The following is a 21,042-nucleotide window of genomic DNA, read 5'->3' on the forward strand; positions in this document are numbered from 1 at the left end:
AGCTTGCTGCCAGCTAAACATGCATAGGATTACAACTTAAAGAGTTCTTATGATATTTGAGTTCTAACATGCACAGTTAAGTAGAATTCAAATTATATTATTGCAGACCCCATAATAGCAAGAAACCATAACATTCGTTTTTGACAATTGTACCATCAAAATTCAGCAGTATGATCAGAGAAATTTAATCTATGTGAAACAGAAGTTTGGAATTTGATGGCTTTCAAGGGATCTTAATTTTGCTTTGATTTATTTTTACAGATGTCTTTTTTGTTGTTGTGATTTATTCTGTTACAGGTGTTTTTAATTGCATATTGCATGGAGGCAAAATAAATGAGTCCATGGGAGACTTCTGATACAATTTTTGGATCGAGTAGGATCCAGTTGACCCAATATCGAATAAGACCAATATCTGCAGTCTATTCAAATGTTCCATCTGTGAGTGTTGCTAAATAGAGATAGGACCTAACATTAACCATTACTGCAATACTTCCTTTTGTGTTAACTGCTTGAATCTGAAAGTATTTCTGCTTTAAGAAGGATGAGAAAGAAGGGGTCCTTAAAGGAATCCTGGTAAAACTGTTTTCAGCCTATAGACTGAACTGCTTGTGTAATTCACATTTAAAAAACACAACATTGGTAATATGGTTAGAAGAATTGGAAGGAAAATGGAAAGGCAGGCACTATGGGATCTGCTGATAAAATCATAGAATCTGTCAGATTGGGATTATGAGTCATGGTGATAGGAATAACCCAAAACAGAATAAGTAACGGTCATGCTTTCAAAGAATCATTCAGCTCTGGCATGGTTTCCAATGGACTTTATTTGGGTAACTTTCACATTGTAATTTTTATACTTAACATGAAGAACAAAGGAAACTGAAAGATTTCTGGGGTACTTAATATTCTCCACTTTTTGAAAAAAGCTATAATACAATATACACCTTACATTCAACATTTACAATATTCAATATATGTTCATTTATTTGTTACATTAATGTCTAAATAAGAAAAAGAAAATCTGACAAAACTGTCTCATTTTTTTTAATTTATGTTTTTGTTGTGGGAAAGCAAACATTCATTAGCAGTCAAAGTGATTGCTTCCACCGCCCATTCATTCTCATCAGGAGATGATTTATTCTTTTGTATCAGTAAAACACTTTCTTTTTGCTATAAGCAAGTTTTTTTTAAGCACACACACCTGCACCCTTCCCCACCATAACTACTTTATATAATTCATCTATAAAATCCAAGATTTAAAATGTGACAAAATGTGAATTGGATTTATCACATAAAAGCCCCTTAAAATGTAAAAAACAAGATATACAATTTAAAACTACATTACAGGGAGGAGGAAAAACAGAGGACAGGGGGGGGAAAATCCCAGTGTGGCTGCACAAAACGTTTAGAAGACAATCTGAAAACAAAAAGGATACACTGTGCTTCATTTAAACACATATAAAAAGAAATACCAAATAGAGTATTTAGCTGGAATCCAATATGCTCTAAAATAGTGTTTTTCAAACTTGGCAACTTTAGGATGCGTGGACTTCAACTCCCAGAATTCCCCAGCCAGCATGCCAAGCCTTTTGTAAATCTGTTTTAATTTCAGCTTCTATGGCAATTGATTCATACCAGCCACAATAGAACTCCGTTCTTCCTCAGAGATTTGTGGTTGTTTTTTCTTTTTTAATCTGAACTCTAATTCTGTATAATTCAAAGAATTGGATATGTTTACACCACAGTACAGGCAATTTTTGAGTTATATATTGACCTAAGGAGCTTAAAAATACTAAGTAAACTATCTGCATTTAAACTCTGTATCCCAAATACATGAACAGGTACAGTAGCTACATGAGATACTCACTACATTGGAAGCAAACTGTTAACAGGCAGGGAGTCAATCAAATCATGTATTAAATGGGTGGACATAAGAGAAGAGCCAACAGAAAAGAGTTGGGTAGGTAGGTTTGCTGTGTTTGAGAGGATAACCCCAACCTCTGTTCCTTCTTTGTCATTTCCTGTTTTATTCTGGTTCCACTCTGGCCTTTGCTGCCATTGTGTGTTTTGACTGTATGACCACTTCACCTCTTTCCCACAATGTAGCAACTGGGAAATGGACTGAAAGGGGCCAATTGTACATTTGAGTCACAGCAAATAGCTCAGGTCAGAGGAACACCATACTCCCATTCACATGATATTTGGATTGACATAATTTACAGTTTAGCTGCCTCATTTTCAAGGGCATGGTAGAGTGATAGGCAATAAAATAGGCCTATGTTGTCATGACAACATGGATCAGCATAAGAGAACGGGGTTACATTTAATACTTCAGCAAATGAATGGGGGCAAAGAGTCCAGATAAATATGAAAGAAGGAAAGAGGAGAACACCATTATAGGAGATCAGTATCCTCCATGTAAAGGACATCAGTTTATGAATCTAAGCAAAATTGCCTCCCAGAAACAAAAGAACTAATAACAAATGCTGAAGTATTTTAATGAATAAATAGACTATTATGAGTGTACCATTCAATGAACATGAGTCCCTCAGTTACTATAGTTTTGCTCCACAAGATCACCCAGTTCAAAACACCATGCTTTTCTCTTAATGGTTATAAAGATTCTTCTCCCTGGACAATTCACCTCAGAATCTGGGGTGACTGTTTCATTGACTGTGAAGCCATCACAATTTTGTATCTTAAAATTAAGAGATGAGGGCAAAGACTGTTATCTTTTAGGCAAAAGAGGAATCCCTCAGATTCCTCTTCTCAACTTGTTATGACTTGAAGAATGGTGAACTAGTTTAACCAAATGCCATGGGGGCTGCGAATGCTTGGAGTCACAGTCACAATACATCTGGACGGTACAGGATGCCAGGCTGAAGAAAGTTGTCACAGAACTACCTTCCCAACCTAGTGCCCACATGGCAATTGGCAAGAATTACAGCTCAGTATATTTGGAAGGCACTAAGTTAAGGCTATCAGAGCACTGGGTACCTCTCTGGGGATCTCATGTGGACAGGGATTCAGGGATGTTTCCTTGCCTTCACTTTTGTCCTGCTTGTAGTTTTTCTAAAGGAAACATTTCAAATAAAAATCTCTTACTTTTCCATCATTGTCTTGTGTTCAAAGAAATCTGAACTGGATAATGCTGTCCTTGAAAGTTCTTTATAGGCAAAATGCAACCATCAAATTGAAGGGAACACTTTTGTCATGATGCTTAGATTAAGAGCTTAGTTTTCTTTGTTTTGTAGGAAAACACCCAATATTGCAAAATTCTTGTCTTTGTTTGTTTTTCCTTCACATTTCATTATAGCCCTCAAAAAAGTAGCAACAGCCAAGGATATAAATGCAGAACAGGCATTTATATGTACTGAGTAGGAATGAGTTTTAGGAATTTATCAGAGCCATCCTTCCACACTGAAATAGGACTGTAAAAAACATCCTAACTGTTTCTCAGCTTCATCCCACACATTTTCACTCCAAATGACCCAATATGGCCCTTAACAGAGTGAGATTTCTAAAAAGGCAAGGCATTATGGTTTATTTTGGTAGTGGAAACAGTGCCCCTGCCTATCAAACTAATTTAATTTACAGAGTTGTTTGGAAGCTAAAATGAATTTGTATACTATAAATCTATTTCCTGAGTCATGAAATAGGAAAAAGAACTAATATAACACAGTATCATCTGCATAATGATATGATGGACATCAGAAAGAGCCATTTGTCCAAAGTTCTAATTTTTTGGATAGTTGGTCTAGAATAACCCTGGAACAATAAATTTGAATAAATGATAAATTGGGTTGATTTTTTTAATTGCATCTGGTAAAGTGGACTGCAGCCACAAAAAGATTATGCCAGAATTAGTTTGTTAGTATTTAAGATGCCCAAAGAATCTGTCTTATCCTTTATCATCTAGCAACTTCCTTGAGTGCTGGTCCTGTCAGCCTTGTGAGGTAGTCCAGACATGAAGCACGCCCAGAAGTATCAACTCTAATTTTGTTGTAAGGTTAACAGAATCTTGCAAGTCTGAAAGTGCATCTCTCCCCCCTTGCCTTTACAGTCCAAGAAACTAGGAAGGGTCCCTTCTGAGGTGTTTGCCATGCCCCCATTCCTCCTGTGGACTCAGCTGCCACTTATCTGACTGTTGTCTAGTCTGCAGCTCTTGCTCCTGTCTCCCAAGGTCATTCCCACATATCATTACAGGTCCTCTATATAAAGAAACTACTTTCACCACATCACACAACTACTACAGATTGAAAAAGATTATGAGTTATTATATGAAAGCTGTTTTATGTGGAACTGATTGTCTGTACAGCTTATAGTAGATACTAGTCTACACTAGTTTCCCAGCCTTGCACTCTTCAAATATGTAGGATTTAAATTCCTGAGATCCCTGCATAGTATAGTCAATGATTGTGCTACTTAGGGATTATGGAAAGAGAAGCTGAATACATCTAGAAGGCATCAAGTGCCTGACTTTATTTGGATCTATAACTTTGATTTTTCTTCTGGACTACAATTTCCACCATCTTCAATAAGTAAAGCAACTGACTTTTTGTTAAGGACGATGGAAATTGTAGTCTGTCCCACCTGGACAGCACCTGGCTCACAAAGACTGCTCTGTGTCATTTTGCTGATAAATATTTGGAAACTGACATGGCTGTTAAGAGTGAGCTATGCTCTGATGCAGGATAGACATTTCTCTTGCTGTGGCAACGGTTATTTCAAAGTCTGTTATAAGTGATTCTGGTGGATTTCCAGTATAGGAGATTTTATAGACAAAAAATAACAGGTGGGGAAAAGGGAATAAAAACAACTACTCATTTTGAACACTACATAGATCCATGTAGGCATCACAACTACAGGTAAGTATGGGGACATTGTTGCATTACATTTTCTTTGTGATGTATGTATGTATGTATGTATGTATGTATGTATGTATGTATGTAAAATTAATGTTGGGAGTAAAAACTGTTGTGCTACAAATGTACCAGAATCTTTATAGATATTCAGTGTCTTAGTATTTCGTTGTAATCTTTCACTAATTTCTGTTCTTTTCTGTTTCATCTATTCTCCATTTTAAAAGATTAGTTTCTTCAAATGCCTTTTGGATTATTCTTATCACCTTATTTTTAGCCAAGCCATTAAGTTATTTAACTTAGTTGTGTCTTTTTCAAGGATGCAGAACATCTGGAGGACTTGCAGTTGACGGTGATTGCCATATGTAACATGGAAAGTTTTAAACAAGGCAGGAGAAGAATCTTAGATCAGAAATATTATTTCTTAGGTATTAGAAGTGATATGGATATTTAAGTCAGAGTAAATAAAACTAGTTTATTTCATAAATCCTAATTTCCTTTTGTTCTTCTCTCAATATATACGTTCTCCATGCTGCTAACACTTTATTCTGTACACTCCCCTGTATACTTACCCTGTATACTTCTCTGCTGTTTTTTTTTTAACTGTTTCATATATATGATACAGCTTTCCTTTTTAAACTTTCTAAAAATATTGTATGTATGCAATTATATTTCCTCAGAATATGCCCTTTTGGGGTTGCTTTCTTAAATGATCACATAAGCACTTGATTTAAATTTCTGTTGTTTTTCACTTTTTATATTGTCTTATTGTAGACTTTTTTAACACTGGGTAGCCTGCTCATCAACCTAGAAGATCTTTGGCCAGTATCTTATAATACTGAATTGTTTGTAGTTCTTGCTGTACTAAATGCAACCTTGTTTGTTATGGTCCTCTGGGAGTAGCAAGTTATCACTCATAGACAACTTTCATGATCAGAGTTGTCTAAATAGGCACATTATTAGGCTCAGATGTCTTGGTTCTTTCCAATGTTCACAAATCTACTTTCAACTTTTGTGATAGATATTTGCTTTTGCGTTTTATATAAAATCGGCCATTGGTTTTAAAATGATTCATGAACTCTGTTAGCATCACTAGGTTTAATGTGGGTTGTAGTTTAACAGATCTGGAGTATCTCAAGGGAGGTTGTTGCATGAACTTTCATAGTAATATTATAGAAAACTAGGGAAAGCAAAAGGTTATTTACTAACACAATCTTTTTCTGAATCTTTCCTTGCCTCCCATTATATCCTCCATACATTCTAATCTGGTTAGTTAAAACATTTTGAAGCCCTGGAGAACCATGATATTACATGTTCTGTCTCAGATCCTAATTTATTTTTTGTCTGTTAGATTAGTATTTCATCTCAAGGTGATGTACATAGCATTCCTCCATCCTATTTTTTCCCCACAAAAACTCTATAAGTTGGGTTGGGCTGAGAGAACAACTGGCTCAAAGTCATCCAAGTGAGGTTCTGTAACAAAGAGCAGACTAGAACTTGGGTTTACCTGGTGGCAGTCCAATACCTTAACCATTACACCACACTGCCCTTCAAATTGTTATGAAATCATAATGCTTAATGTTTCAGGGGTTTAAAGTATCTCACATGTATCACATATTTATGATTCTCAGCAGCAAGGTTCGCAATTTATGCTAAGTTTTGCTATAACCATAGTATTTTTAATAAGCTTTGGGGACAAGACCAACAAAGGACACAACCACAGGCAAAGCTAAGATGTGCAATCTTGTTATATTCTAATACAATGTTACTTGCATGGAAAGAAAAACCACCTGAATTGGACTCTTGTCAATCCTCATTCTGATCAATTTGCTATGAAGTGTTGCTCATCAGCAGAGTGATTTGAAAGAACAATTAGTTGTTTAAATTTGCAATTAAATTACAGTAGATAAATTTATTGCATTTCAGATCTTTTCTTTTGCATTGCTTTGTTTCATTTCTACCTAGTATTTAGTTTGCATCATTATTCCACACCATCATACACTATTGTAACATTTTATTCCATGCTGGTAAAATTATACATGCACTCATTCTTCCACTGATCTTCTGAAGCTATAGTCTGAAATACTTTAATTTGAATGTTAACAATAACCATATTATTGAACTAGGCTGGTGGATAGACATATATTTTACAGCCGCAGATATAGTGATTGTGGTAAATCTGATCTATAGTATTTTTGTGCTATATATTTTTATGGTCAAATGGACACATTTTCAGAGAAAGAACTGGTCATTTGACTCATTTGTTTAAGTTCCTCTTTTCTGAAGAAATATTTAAAGGTTATACAGTCTTAGAAAACTGATGCTGGTTTGTAATTTCTAGGCTTGGATATCTTGAATGGTGAGTGAATCCTAATGATTATAAATGTAATACGCAAAACAAGAGATCTGGTTATAATTGTTATTCACACTGCAAACGTGAACTTTGAATAATACTATTATGGTTATAAATACATAAACAGATGAAGATAGACTGATGCCAGTTCTGATGTGGCCTCAGGATAGATTACTGGGTCAAGGTCAAGCTTCTGTAAAGACATTTTTAAAAGTAAAACACAGGTGTGAAAAAAAACAGATTTTACTAGGGTCTGACAAAGCAAAGGCTTAGCAGAACAGGTGCACTAATTTAAATGTCGACTCAGTGTCTTAGAAGCCGTCTTTTCAGTTACTGGGCTGGTCTCAGTTTGAAGAAATAAATGAGATGTTAACAGGTTCATTTTTCACTGTGAAATTTTTGTTGTTGGTTTGGGGTTTGGATGTACTTATTTATTTCTTGCTTTGTGCACCAGAGAGATTTCACTTTAATCAGTCTGGGAGTCTGCAAGCAAGTTGAGATAAATCTTTCAGTTCCTTCCTACCTTGTCCTTGAGGCCCTTTGGCATGTTACTATCCACTGACAGCCTAGGGGATTTATATTCATTCAAAGGAGATTTAAAGTCACACTTACAGGAACAGACAGGGATGAACTTGTGGCTCCAACCATTTTTGTTAAGACAGCCTGCCAACAACATGCTCACGTGGGTGGAAACTGCAGAGAAGCAGATTTTGGTTAAGCATTAGAAAACTTCCTAATAGTAAAGAGTGCTCAACAATGGAAACTGACTAGGAAATAAGAGGTCCTTGCTTGCTGAAATTATTTAAAGAGGGACTAGTAATTGGTTACATCTGCAGTAGCTGCACCTAGCATTGCAAAGCCAACTTCAAGGTTTGGATTAAAGAATCTCCCCAAACATGTTCAATTCTGTGGTAGGGTCTACCCTGGAATGCCCATCATATGCAAGGCATAGGGAGATTTCCAAATGCAGTTGCTGCTCAGAAACACCTGAGAAACAAGATAGGGTAGGATCTGATGTTTGTGTAAAGCCAATATTAGAAATGCCGTGTGTGTTTTGATAAACAATGGCACGGTAGTTCCTGGCTCCAGCTGCTATTAGTGTGTTCCTTTAAAAAAAAAAAAAAATCCAATTTTCTATCAGTGTGCATACACAAGTCCACTGCCTTGGTGCTATGTTTTAAAGAAGGGAGGGAGGGAGGGAAGGAAAGGTAGATTCAAGTCAACTTCTCCTGGTAGTCAATTTCACAAGCCAATCTGATTAGCTAATGCCATCTTAATCCCATCTAGCCTTTCCTGTTTATATACTTATTTTTGCCTAGAAGCATGCTGCAAGTAAAACTAATAGCACCATTGTACTTGGCAGTGCATAGAAGCTGTGATTACAGTCATAAAAATGGGGAAAAAATATGGGATGGGATGTGTGGTCAGTGTGGGGAGACTGATGCACCAACAGGATGTAACAGCCGTATATGCCCTATGATTTGCTATTACCTTGTCATTCAGAACCATATCTGAATTCTGTGCTAATATGACATTTTAATCCCTTCATCTAAAAAGCTTAGAATAGTAGAATTAAGCATCAGGAATTAATGATAAGATTATACCATTATTAATGGTTGTACCCAGTTAAAGGATATAATTTTTTAAACCCTGGTATTTTCCATTTTAAAAATTAATACCCTGGCTGATATTCAATAATCGGGGTATCTGGGTGAGTGCAAGGTTAAACACACAGGCATACAGCGAGCCCTGATTAAAAATAGTGTAAGGACTATTAGAGACACAAAAGTGTATTTGGTAACCAGAGTTGTATCCCCACTCTCTTATCTCCCACATATTTGGAGGGAGTCCCACAAACATGCCAATATGTGCTTGTCAGTAGGATGCCTGGTTGGCCTGGATTCCTGTTTGTGTACAGGATGGGAGGTGCTAATGCTTGACAGTGAATAGGAGCAAACACAACGGCAACACATGACAGGAAAAGATGCAGCCAAGCAACCTAACATTGCCAAAAGGTGTGGCTGACACCTGTGGCTTCCAGCTTAGCTACTACAATCCCACAACCCCCTTCCATGTATGGTACATGCCTTCATATTCCTGATTTACATATTTTAACAAGTGGACTTTTCAGCTAGGAAATCTTCCCCAGATCAAAATTCATTTGAAGAACTTTATGGGCAATCTGTTAGAATTTTTATAGAAAGAAAACTGAGTGATACTGTATATTAATACTGTGAAACTCAAGACCACCTTTATTGTATTTAGTTCTGTTCTTGTTTTGGTTTCCATTTGTAATAATTTACACTCAGTGGATCTGACTGAGCTCCTTCTTACATCCTTTACAGAAAATAACCTCTTTTGACTTCAAAGCAGTCTGTTTTTGTTTCCTGTTTGCAAAAAGTAGTATCTGTTTTACCTTATTGTGTGATGTGACAGGCTAATGTTTCACATTTCACATCTAGCTAAAATGACAAGTGTTCCAGATGGATACTAACAAGCAAGTAATTTTGGCTGATGAAATTAACAGTGTGTGTTTGTGTCACTTACCAAAAAGTAAATAGCCTGTATCATTTTTAAAAAAAATGTTATTGGAAACAAAAAGTCTTGTAGAACCTAAATGAGTTAAGAGATTGATTACGGTCTCAACTTTCATAGAATAGAATCCACTTCATCTGATACATCCAGTGAAATGGACTATTATCTACAAAAGCTTCTACCTGAATTCTCCAACCTATTATCTTCCCAAGCAACTCCTATAGCCCACAGCCAGCATGATCGAAGTATGTATGTACTGGTAAGGTCACCTTCTTCTATGTGAAAAATTATCATTGTGTGTGCAGCTTTCCTCAAGTTATCTTTCTTTTGGAGGACAAAAATTGGAGACTTCAGAATTATCAGATTCATGCATCATGCTAAGTCACAATTTATTTAACCACAAATAAAGGGTTTATTTAACCATAGTTTATTAAATAAAACAAAACTGCTTGACATCACAAATACACTGATCACTAAACCACAATTTATACCCCAGTTTATGGCTTAACAAAATCTCTGTCCCTGTCAATTGCAATTTATCTCATAAACCATGGAGAGCCAACTGTGTGAACTCAGTTATTGTATCTTGGACTAAACCTGCTGCTCAAGATTCCGTTCTTAATCACGCTCTAAGAGCTTCCAAACTATTCACCTATACAGCAGTCCTTTTGTTAACACGCTGTGGCTAAAATTGCTGTAGAAGCAGGTAACTGTTACATACCAGTGTTTTTTTAATCCACTATAAAGATTCGTAGTGTTCAACAGAGGGCCACATTTCATATTTGGAGGTGGGTGTTGAGGCTGTAAAATGGATTGGAAGGCCATATTATGTATAAAAATATGGATGGGGCAAAATTGGGGAAGGAAGTTTGTAGGGTTTCTGTTTTTTTAACTGTGATATGCCTATTTTAGGGTTTACATTACCATTTTTACATATTTTTCACCTCAAAATGGCAGAAAACCATGCTGTTCATTTTCAAACAGAATCAAAGAAGGCTCTGAGGGCTACAAAAATAGGGCTTGGATAGAAATGGTTACTTTATTTAGAAGGTTGAGAAGGGAAAATGGGGAAAACAGATGTTCAAATACTCTTGCCAGAAAGACAGTACAGATTTCTGAATCCAGAAAGGGATACAGACCTTTCTCATAAATGGATTCTTCATGGGCTAGACCTTATCATTTTCTTTTGCTCTCTTTCATCACAGAGACCCTCAAGAGATCTCAGACAAAACCGAAAGTCAAAGTTCACAAGCTTACTGGGAAAGGAGACTCATCAAAGAACAAGAAATCACTGCTGTTAAATCGAAGCTTAACAGATCAGGAGTACGTGTGTGTGTATGTGTGTGCATTCATACCTAAATTGCAGCATTAACTATGAAGGTTAACCTGAGAAGTGATTTCTGCCATAGATGAAATCGAAACAATGTTATTAAGTACAGAATTAACATTTCAAAAAAGGATAGCACATTTTAGGATATTTCAAACAGGGCTCTTAGAAATGCCTGCTAATATTGTAATTTCCGGGGGGGGGGAGGTGTTCTATGATGTACATAACCCTGAAGGCTATTAATTTCCTGTTTGAGCTGTTGTTATGTGGGGTGAATAAGACTGACATAGCTAATATTTTAGTGTTTCTTTAAGTAGAAAAGCAAGATAAATAGATTTAAAATAAATATTGTATTTTCCAACTTGGCACCCTCCAGATGTGCTTGGCCTACTTCTCAGCCACAGGCAAATCCCCCTAGGGGTTTCTGGAAGTTGTGATGCTGACACATCTGGGAAGGCATTCAACTGGGGAAGGCTACTATATTCTGTATTATATTAACCACCCCTGATTAATGTGTTATTATTTAGTGCCACTGTAATGTAGGAGTTAAAATGTTAGATTAGAATCAGGGAGAGTTTCAAATACAGTCTCATTATTTTATATATAATTATTATGTACCACTTTTCAGCCTGTGCAATCCCCAAAGTGTTCTCACACACCTAATAAACATATCCATTTAAAAACAAAACTAATGTTCTAAAATCAACCGCATTGTAAACTGAGGATTGTCCATTCTAAAAAATACAAATCTAAACAAATCTTTCTGAAAGACAGAAAGGGACAAATGAGTCATTTCAGTCAGGAGATTTCAGAACCTAAGCCAGACTTCTTGAACCTGGTACCCTCCAGATGTGTGGAAGTACTGCCAGAAGTAACAGCCAGGATGCTTGTAGGAATAGTTGTTCAACAATTCTGGCCTGTGGCACCTATTCCAGTCTGTCAAGAAGCATGCAGAGACTTGAATGACCTTCCTCATAGACTCACCCCCTCCTCACCTTGCGATGGAGAGCTTAAGAGGGATGCAATCTTCAGAAGGGCCATATTTTCAGGCACTCAGTCTGAATTACCTGAAGCCATAGCTGCTCTTTGGATGATTTTTTCTTCTACTAAGAAACTGCACAGCAGTCAAAAGCTGTATCTGCTGTCTACCTTCAGACAGGGGCACGGTTCAGATTTTCACCCTGGCCTTAACATCATCTGACCTTCCAGAAGGAGTCTGGGACAGGATCCAGCCCAGTCCTCTTCCCTTTCCCTGATTCTGTGGATGGTTCCCAAGTGGGAAATATCACCTGCAGAACTCAAGGGTTTGAAAGATTGTGAAACTGAATCAAAAACAGAACAGCAAAGAATCCAGTGATCTGACTCATAATGAAACATGCTAGACTCTTTACGTGGCCTTAAAAAATGTCTAGATTTTTCTGTAGATTTGCATCCCAAATAGCTGGATCCACTAAATTCAGTGCGATGGAGTTCACATAATTACCTATACCTTACTTTTTAAAATAAAGAACAGATCGATAGATCCCAATCCAGGTTGGCTCGGTGGTAGGGCAAAGAGCAAATCCTTGCACTATGATTCTAAGTCAGATTGGGAAATAATCTTCTTGTTATGTGCAATGCTGCAATCATAGTGATTAAAAGTATCCACTCAGATATTATTTGCTCCAGGAGAAAAACTCCCCCTGATGCTAATGGTAGCTGGCATCCTGGAATAAACAGGAACCTGGAAGAGGGAGCAGGATTATTATTGAGGCCACAGTATGGAAAGAATCATTTAAACAAATCTTTTTGTATATCATGACCTCTGTTTTGATATTTCTCTTTCTTGCTACTTCTTTTAAAGAAATGAGCCATGGGAACTACAATCACACATTTCTTATATCATTTACTTTGGCTCTCAGCCATCTGTATTCGCTTGGAGAGGGGAAGGTTATAAGAGCAGGACACTGGGAATTCTGGAATGGCAGGAATATTAAGGAGGCATCTATACAGAATGATTAATTATTGTTAATATATCAGTCTAGTGTACATTTACTTTCCACTCACATATAATACTACCTTGAGGGTCTTCTAATAGAGGCTATGGAGAAGATAATTGATTGGGGCAGAATTTTTTTTTCTCTTTTGCCTGTGATGGGAGTTATACATTGCATATAGACATAAAGTTGTCAACCATGGTTTATCAAATAATGCACAATTGACTGGATTCATGCAACACAGCAAACTATAAATCAAGAGTTACAAATACAAAATTTGGGTTTGTACATATTAAACCAAAACCAAATAAACCACATGCTGGCTTAGCAGATGTGTGAACACATCTAGGGCTAGAAAATACAACAGATTCTGACTACATTGCTGTCTAGGGCTAGAAAATACAACAGATTCTGACTACAATACTATGATTTATTTTGGTTTGGCATCTCTCTCTCTGTGAGGGCACTGTCAGTAACTATCTGTATACTGGTAACATATTTTTTACATTATCTTGTGGGCTGCCTTGAGGAGACTTAGTATTTTAAACCATTAAAAGAATAGCACTTGAAGTAGGAAAGAAGGGCATTGGTAAACTTTTCAATGGGCCATTGTATCAAAGCTGACAAAAAGGGATATCATTGCCTTTCTAGTAGCCTCGCTGCGTGCAGAGAAAAGAGGAAATAAGATGCAGATGCAGTCATTCTGATTCATGCAACAGAGGTCATATTTCCATACTGCTTAACATACTTAAATCGGCTGCACTCTCTTCTTCCCACCCAATGTTATAAATTCTATTATTAACTCATATTCAATCTTTACATTTATCTATTGCTTATCATTTCATATAGAGTATTATTATCTGCAGGTTATACCTTTTTTTATTTATGTAATCATTGTGCTATAATTATGGTTATAATTATTTATTTATGTAATCATTGTGTAATAAATTTGGTCACTGGCCTGAGATGGGTGGCTATATAAAACAAACAAACAAACAAACGCTTCCTCTTCCTTTGCATACAGCTAGGCTACTAGAAAGACAGTGATATCAGCATAATAAGCCACACAGGCTGCCCTCTTTCCAAAGAGAGGAAAACATGATCTTTGCACCACACTGTGGCCTCTGAAAGACTTTCCAGGGAACAACTGGGGACCTAAATCCTTGGAAGATAAAAGATATTAATGGCTACCAGTCAGGGCAGTGGCCTAGGACTAGGGAGATCCAGGTTCAAGGCCATTCTTAGACATTAAAGCTAACTGGTAACTTTGGGGCCAATTACTATTTCTCAGCCCAGCCTGCTTTGCAAGGTACTGTCAGGGGGTGGGGGTGGGGGTAAGAATTGAGAGAGACCACCAGTAAAAATGCCTTGACCTCTGGAGAAAGGGCAGGACACAAGCCTAGGAAATAAATAAGCAATAGCGGCCTACGTTCCTTCTGTCCTGTGTGTGGGCTTCCCATGGAGCGGCTGTTGGCTTCTGTACATGGAAGGGAGGGGGCCACTGTCTTTTGGATTGCCTAATATTTGGGATAGCCAGTTTCAAATCTAAAACTCAAACTCCTGGCAAAAGTAAAGGCAGATGAGGTGGAGGAAAATACCTTCCATCTCCCACACACCTGGTGGACACCCGACTGAAGAAGATAAAAAAGTAAAGACAGCATTGCTCCATAACGGAAAACCCTGCAAATTCACATTTGGACAACCGTTGATCGGAACGAAGAAATAGCCCAACACAGAGCGCAGGCTTCGGAACTCTCCAGAAGTCTTCGACTGCTTTTCCTATTACCTAATTTGATGAATCGATCTGGAAGACGCGAAAGCTGGTATCTGATGCTTGAGCCTGCAAAAAGTGCGGCATGTGGAGAAGCTCGTTAGGGGCAGTATTGAAAATAGTCGCCCCCTCCCCAACCTCCCACCCCCGCAAACAAAACACCCAATAACTCACCGCTGCACTGCCTGGAACAGACGGCCACAATTCTCCTGAGGAGTCACGCGCAGGTTAGGAAGACGCAGCAGCAAGTTTGAACGCCCGCTGCCCTTCCGCCCCCTCCCTCTCCCTCTCCCCCTCCCCCCACCCAACTCGTCTCGCTGCCCAGAGAGAGCAGGAAAGGCGACGGCGTGTTGCAGCTCGTCTCGTTTCAGCAACCAGCGAAAGGGGCTGCAGAGAGCAGGCGGCGTGGGACTGATCCGCGGGAGCAGCAAGGAATCCGAAAGGGCGCCCCAAGGACGCGGCGGGGCCGCTCCATGCCCCTTCCCGAGAGCTGCAGCCTTTAAACGCCGCCCCATCTACGGGTCGTCCCTACAGTGGGAAGCAGACAGTAGGCAGCTCCCCTCCGCGCCCCCGCCCGAAAGGCTGTTCTCGGGACTCCCTAACCCGCCGCTGAATCTTTCAAAGGAGGGGACACCGCTCGAAAGGCTCCCCGGAACTCGGCGGGGTCGTGCGATCCTGGAGAGCGCCGCCGCCACTCCTCTCAGAGCTGGGCGTCCCGCGGCTCTGCCCCCTCGGTCACCAGGCGAGTCCCGCTCCGGAGGTAGAGAGGTGGCTGCTTCGGCCGCCCATTGGTTGCTGAGCGCCTGACGCGTGGGCCGCGGGGAGGTGTCCTGGGCGCAGGAGCCCGCCGGAGAAGCGCTCACAAACATGCTGCAGCCCCGAAGCAAGTCGGTCGCCGTTCCGCCGGCGCTCGCGAGGAGGGGGACCCGCTTCGCCTTCATGCCTCCAGCGTGGGTGCCCTGAGCTGACCCTTCCCTTGCTGCACAGCCATGGGAGAGGGATGGCTCTTCTTAGAGGACAGCCCTCGCAACAGATCGAACTTCACAGCTCAGGCTGGCCTGAAACCCCCCAACGCCTCAACTGACTTGGATCTGCCTGGCAGCTGGGAAGCTGAAGAGTTGCCCCAGCAGTGGGTGGTGGGCATGAGCCTCCTGATGTCTCTGATGGTGACATTCATTGTGGTGGGCAACGGTCTGGTGATTGCGGCCATTGGGAGGACGCAGCGGCTGCAGACTCTCACCAACGTCTTCATCACCTCCCTGGCTTGTGCTGACTTGGTGATGGGCTCCGTGGTGGTATCCTTTGGTGCCACCCTAGTAGTGCGAGGCTCGTGGCTGTGGGGCTCCTTCCTATGTGAATGCTGGATTTCAGTGGATGTCCTGTGCGTGACAGCAAGCATAGAGACACTGTGCGTCATTGCAATTGACCGTTACTTGGCCATTACTTCGCCCTTCCGCTACCAAAGCCTCATGACGAAGAAGCGTGCCAAGATCATTGTCTGTGTTGTCTGGGCCATTTCTGCCTTGGTGTCCTTCTTGCCCATCATGATGCAGTGGTGGAGGGATGGCGACCCTGAGGCTCTGAACTGCTACAGCAACCCCAGCTGCTGTGACTTTGTCACCAACAGGGCATATGCTATTGCATCCTCCATCATCTCCTTCTACATCCCTCTTTTTGTTATGATTTTTGTCTACCTTAGGGTCTACAGAGAAGCCAAGGAGCAGATGAAGAAGATCGATAGGTCGGAGGGTAGGTTCTACAATAATCACCAGCAGCACCAGCATCCAGCCCACCAGCACCTGCCTATCTTGGGTAATGGCCAAACTAGTAGAAGAAAAACATCCCGGATTCTAGCTATAAGGGAACAGAAAGCTCTTAAGACTTTGGGCATCATCATGGGGGTCTTTACTCTCTGTTGGCTGCCCTTTTTCTTGGTCAATATAGTCAAAGTCTTTCACAGAGGGCTTGTACCAGACCAGCTCTTTGTATTCTTCAACTGGTTGGGCTATGCCAACTCTGCCTTCAATCCCATCATTTACTGCAGGAGCCCTGATTTCCGTAAGGCCTTCAAAAGGATGTTGTGCTGTCCTAGAAAAGCAGACCGGAGGTTGCATGCCAGCACTGGGGAGCTCTCTCGCTACCCTGGAGGTTTCATCAGTACCCTGGGAAATACTGCTCCATGCACTCTTGGAGGGACATGGTCTGATTACAATGGTGGTATGCAGGATGGAAGTGACTCCAGCTTGGAGGAAGGGAACAGTAAAATCTCCTATTCAGAGTCCAAGGTATAAAGGGCATATGGTGAGTGGGATAAAAGAAATGGGAGGGTATGTTGCATATTACAGAGCAAGAAAGGGAGCCAAAACAATAAGCAGGACAGGAAAAAAAACTGAATCAAAACACCTTAAAAGAACACATCAGGAGACTGGCTAATATTCACAACTCCAGACTGACTTTTCTCAGTTGGAAGAAGATATTATTTATCTGAGGTGCAAAGCAGGTGAACTTGCATACAGCATACCTCTTCTGACTCATCCCAAATTGAAGGAAACAGTGACTGACCATTGAACAAAGGAGATTAACTCTCCATTTTCCAAGCCATTTGGATTATTAGTATGTATGCTGCAAAGGTGGGGGGAGAGGTTAGGTAAGTAGGTGTCGGTGTGCCAGGAAAGGAGCAAAAGCAAGTTGGAAGGAGTTTGTAAAAGAAATGTTTCAGGAAGAACTGAATTTGTAGCAAGGGTTCAGCCTAAAAATAATGGAAAAGCAAGGCAGGGCTCTCCTGATATTGAAGGAAATAGGAAGAAGCCCTTGGCTGATAGTTTAATTTTAGAGCTAGAGATAACGCCCTTTAGTTGTTTTTACTATTACTGGGTGTGTCAGTAGCACAAGTAGCCTTTTTTGTTTTTAATTTATTTAATCCTTTGCAAAACTGAAAGGAAAAGAAGAAGTGCTGGCCACCTGTTATCTTTCTTGAAATCGGTGTGAGTTTCAGGCAGGAAACAACTTTAGTAACCATGCTTAAAAGTCTCTTTGAATAAGCCATTGAAACATTTTCTGGTGAGTTTTGTTATGCAGTCTCATCATCCGATGCATGTTTAGTTGGAAGCGAGTTTGATGAAACTTGTTCCCAAATACAGTAAGTGCTCATTAGCTTTTAGGCTTGAAAACCTACACACTCCTTAATATCGAAGAAGGAAGATCCATCAGTAATACTGCAAATGGAGATCATTTTGCTTTGATCCAATTTCTCTCGGGTTCGCTCCTTTCTCCCCCATGATGTCGGGGGTGAGGGATGTTGCTTTTCTTATCATATGAGACATCAGCAGTAAGGCTATAAAACATCTACCTCAAGCTGTGCATATTGTACAGGGAAAATGTGTTTATATTAAACAGCTTATTTATGTATTGCTAGTTAAGGGTTTTTTAAAATAAAAATAGAGTCAGGAGTATCTCAATAGACAAATTGTTCACATTGAAAAATGAAAGAGAAAAATTGGCTACAAGCACCAGAAATATGACTGCACATTTGAAAAGAATGAGATTTTTTTTTTCTTTTGCACAGTATTAACAAAGTTCTCTCTGTTACTCTCTTTCTCTCTCACACACACACACAAACACACACATTCTTATAGACAAACCCACTGGAAAACAAAGCAGATTCCAACTTGATTTCTACTGCTGGCTGATATGTTGTCTTTTTTTAAAACCATTTTATATGATTTAATGGAGGTACTGTAAGTATGTTCATACCCAAGAGTTTCGATAGGTAACTTCTTTAATTCCCAGGAAATCATGTGAACCTTTTGTGAATTTAGTGCTTCATTGTCTTTCTCCATTTTACTTCTGTGCATTTGTGTGTCTGTGTGTCTGTGTATGCAAGAGACTGTATGCACATGCATTTTATAGTGTATTTATATTCTCTGAGTGCCGTTTACTACTGTATGTCATTGGTCTATGTGCAATAAAACACACTGCAGCACAAGCAAGCGTATTTACAATGTATCTTAGCGCAGGAATTATATCCATTTCTGATAGAAAAAACAGTGTCTGTTTTGCTGAAAATATAGATCATGTTACCAATACAGTTCAACTTAATGGCTTTTCCTGACATAATTGTCTTTTAAAAAAATAAGCTTGCTGTACCAAATAAGGTAGCATTCCTGTTAGGCTGAAGACTGTTGACTTCCCCTGAAATTCCAGGGCCAAAAGCAAATCATTTCCAGCTTGTCTATAAATACATTAGCTCCTTTTTTCGATAGGTGCCTCTTATCAATTTAAACTACTCCGATAGTAACGAAAGCTGAAAGAGATGGCTGGAGATGGTGCACGAACTGTGTGGATCTCATTTGAGAACTGACTATTAGGAAGGAGAGATTAACTGTGCTTTGACATACACAAGTCATAAACTGTTTATGTACAATAAATTGTACAGGTGTCTGTGATGTACTTGAGCTACATAATAATCCAGAATAAGGTTTCAAAACAATCCAGAATAAGGACTGAAGCTGCACTTCTCTAATTGCTTTAGATCGGTGCACTTTTGGAAAAGTTTGTATCATAGAGCAGAAATCACCATTAAAATAGGAAGTAAATAAGTTGAGAAGGACAGCCAAAACCTAATTATTATGAAGATTCTCAATGTATTGCCATTTGTTCATCTATTTTTAAATAGAAGCTGGTGATAATTAGAGAGTATTATTTAATCTTAGATCTCATGATGCTAAGAAACTGTCCCCCCAAAAGATGTATCCATTGCCATCAGAACTTCAAATTGGCTAGTGAGTGAATGCCAGCGTTAATAGCAGTGTTGTCACTGTGTTTAATGAACATTTTAAATAGATTAGCTTGATTCTCTCAACTTCAGAGGCTTGTTAATAGAAACCTTTCCTGACAGGACTACTCTAGTGTCATGAACAGTAGAACAGCAGAAACTCAAATGGAAGTTTTACGCTATTGGAAAATATGGCCACCAAAATGGTCTCACGGCCATTAAATATCAAGGGAAAAATACTGCCAGAGAAAAGAAAAAGGAGCTGGCCTATCATCAACTGGATGTCATCGTGAATTCATGATCTGGAGTAATCTGTTGAGATCTAGGCAATCAATACTGAGTGCTTTTTGCTAAATGTCTGCAGTACACCAGCCCTGTCAGAATAAAAGAAATGCTTGTGCTTTTTAACTAACTGGTTTGGGTTAGACTTTGGAAGCCAGGCTGGGAGAAAAATACATGCTAGATAAATAATGCAGCTTATTTTAAAAAGCAGAATGCTGCCCACCGCATTCATTTAAATCAGCCTTCCCCAGCCTGCTACTCTCTAGTAGCATTGGGCTAACAATTCCCAGAATTTCCAGCCAGCACAGCCAATGAGAATTCTGCCTGAAAATTCTGGGATTTGTCACGCCAGCATAATTGGAAGTCATTGGTGTGGAGAAGGTTGATTTAAAAGATGGCCACACAATGCTTATAGACAGCATGAGTTGAGGAGAATATTATTATTATTATTAGAGATGTCAGTGGTGCTGTCCACCTCATATAATAGGTGGCCCTTGGCTCCATTTTTGTTGGTTCCATCTGGGTCTTGTTCTTCCTCTAAGTAGCCTTACCTTTCTTAAGTATTCCTTTATATTTGGAAAACACTGTGCTAAGTATTAAGTTGTATCACAGCTGTGAGCTTTCGTACCATGCTCTTTGGTGTAGGCATGTACGTTGCTTTCATTCAATACTGAAATTGTAATATAGGGAAAAAAGGAAGCTAATAGAACTGAAGCGATTTTTATTGATAACAATGAACCATGAGAGAGAGAGAGATTCTTGTCAGGTGGTCTGCAGCAGTAGATCATAAACCTATTCACAAATACCTTTTTTTCTGACTGAAGGATGGTACACCGGCCCCATGTATTACATTAGGTTGAGAGGGCAGCAATCTACAGGGTATGGTGTTCATCACTTGCCTTGGACGATTTTAAATGTGCTAAATAAACTGGCCCTCCCCCAGCAGTGGTTGGCTACCACAGTGCTATGGACAGAGCTTCACATATATCAAAGCGTGGCCCTGGAATTTGTCTTCAGTGCCAAAGCTAAGGCTGGAGTCGCCTGTTTAGGCTACAAAGTTGTGGGATGCTATTATATTCCCACAACACTTACAGGTGAATATGCAGAAGTTAGTCCAGAGAAATAGGTTTTGGTAACTATGGAGACTGCACCAGCAAAATGC

At 39.5% G+C, this 21,042-nt stretch overlaps 1 protein-coding gene and 1 long non-coding RNA gene across 5 annotated transcripts in view; one reads left to right on the forward strand and one right to left on the reverse strand.

The window, feature by feature from the left end:
* Positions 1–837: 837 nt before the first annotated feature.
* On the reverse strand, positions 838–15,642 carry LOC148213588 (uncharacterized). Of its 2 annotated transcripts, none has more exons than XR_015794460.1 (3): positions 14,999–15,642; positions 7,828–14,893; positions 838–1,707 (listed from the first exon to the last, which is right to left on the reverse strand). It is a non-coding gene; the product is annotated as an uncharacterized LOC148213588 (long non-coding RNA). The 2 variants fall into 2 exon arrangements; XR_015794459.1 differs by lacking the exon at positions 838–1,707 and adding an exon at positions 7,394–7,408.
* ADRB1 (adrenoceptor beta 1) overlaps positions 15,575–21,042 on the forward strand; it is a 44,360-nt gene continuing 38,892 nt past the window's right edge. For all 3 annotated transcript variants that reach the window (XR_015794456.1, XM_088132344.1, XM_088132343.1), the window contains exon 1: positions 15,575–17,125. Coding sequence is in view for 2 of the 3 variants with exons in the window: in XM_088132344.1 (XP_087988470.1) it covers positions 15,814–17,115 (1,302 nt within the window). In the remaining variant the exon portion in view is untranslated. The remainder of the gene's footprint in view (positions 17,126–21,042) is intronic.

Source organism: Python bivittatus, unplaced genomic scaffold, assembly GCF_059951505.1.
Source record: "Python bivittatus isolate LINGU-HERP-01145 unplaced genomic scaffold, Pbiv_v1 ctg000980_np1212, whole genome shotgun sequence".
In the NCBI taxonomy this organism is placed as follows: Eukaryota; Metazoa; Chordata; class Lepidosauria; order Squamata; family Pythonidae; genus Python; species Python bivittatus.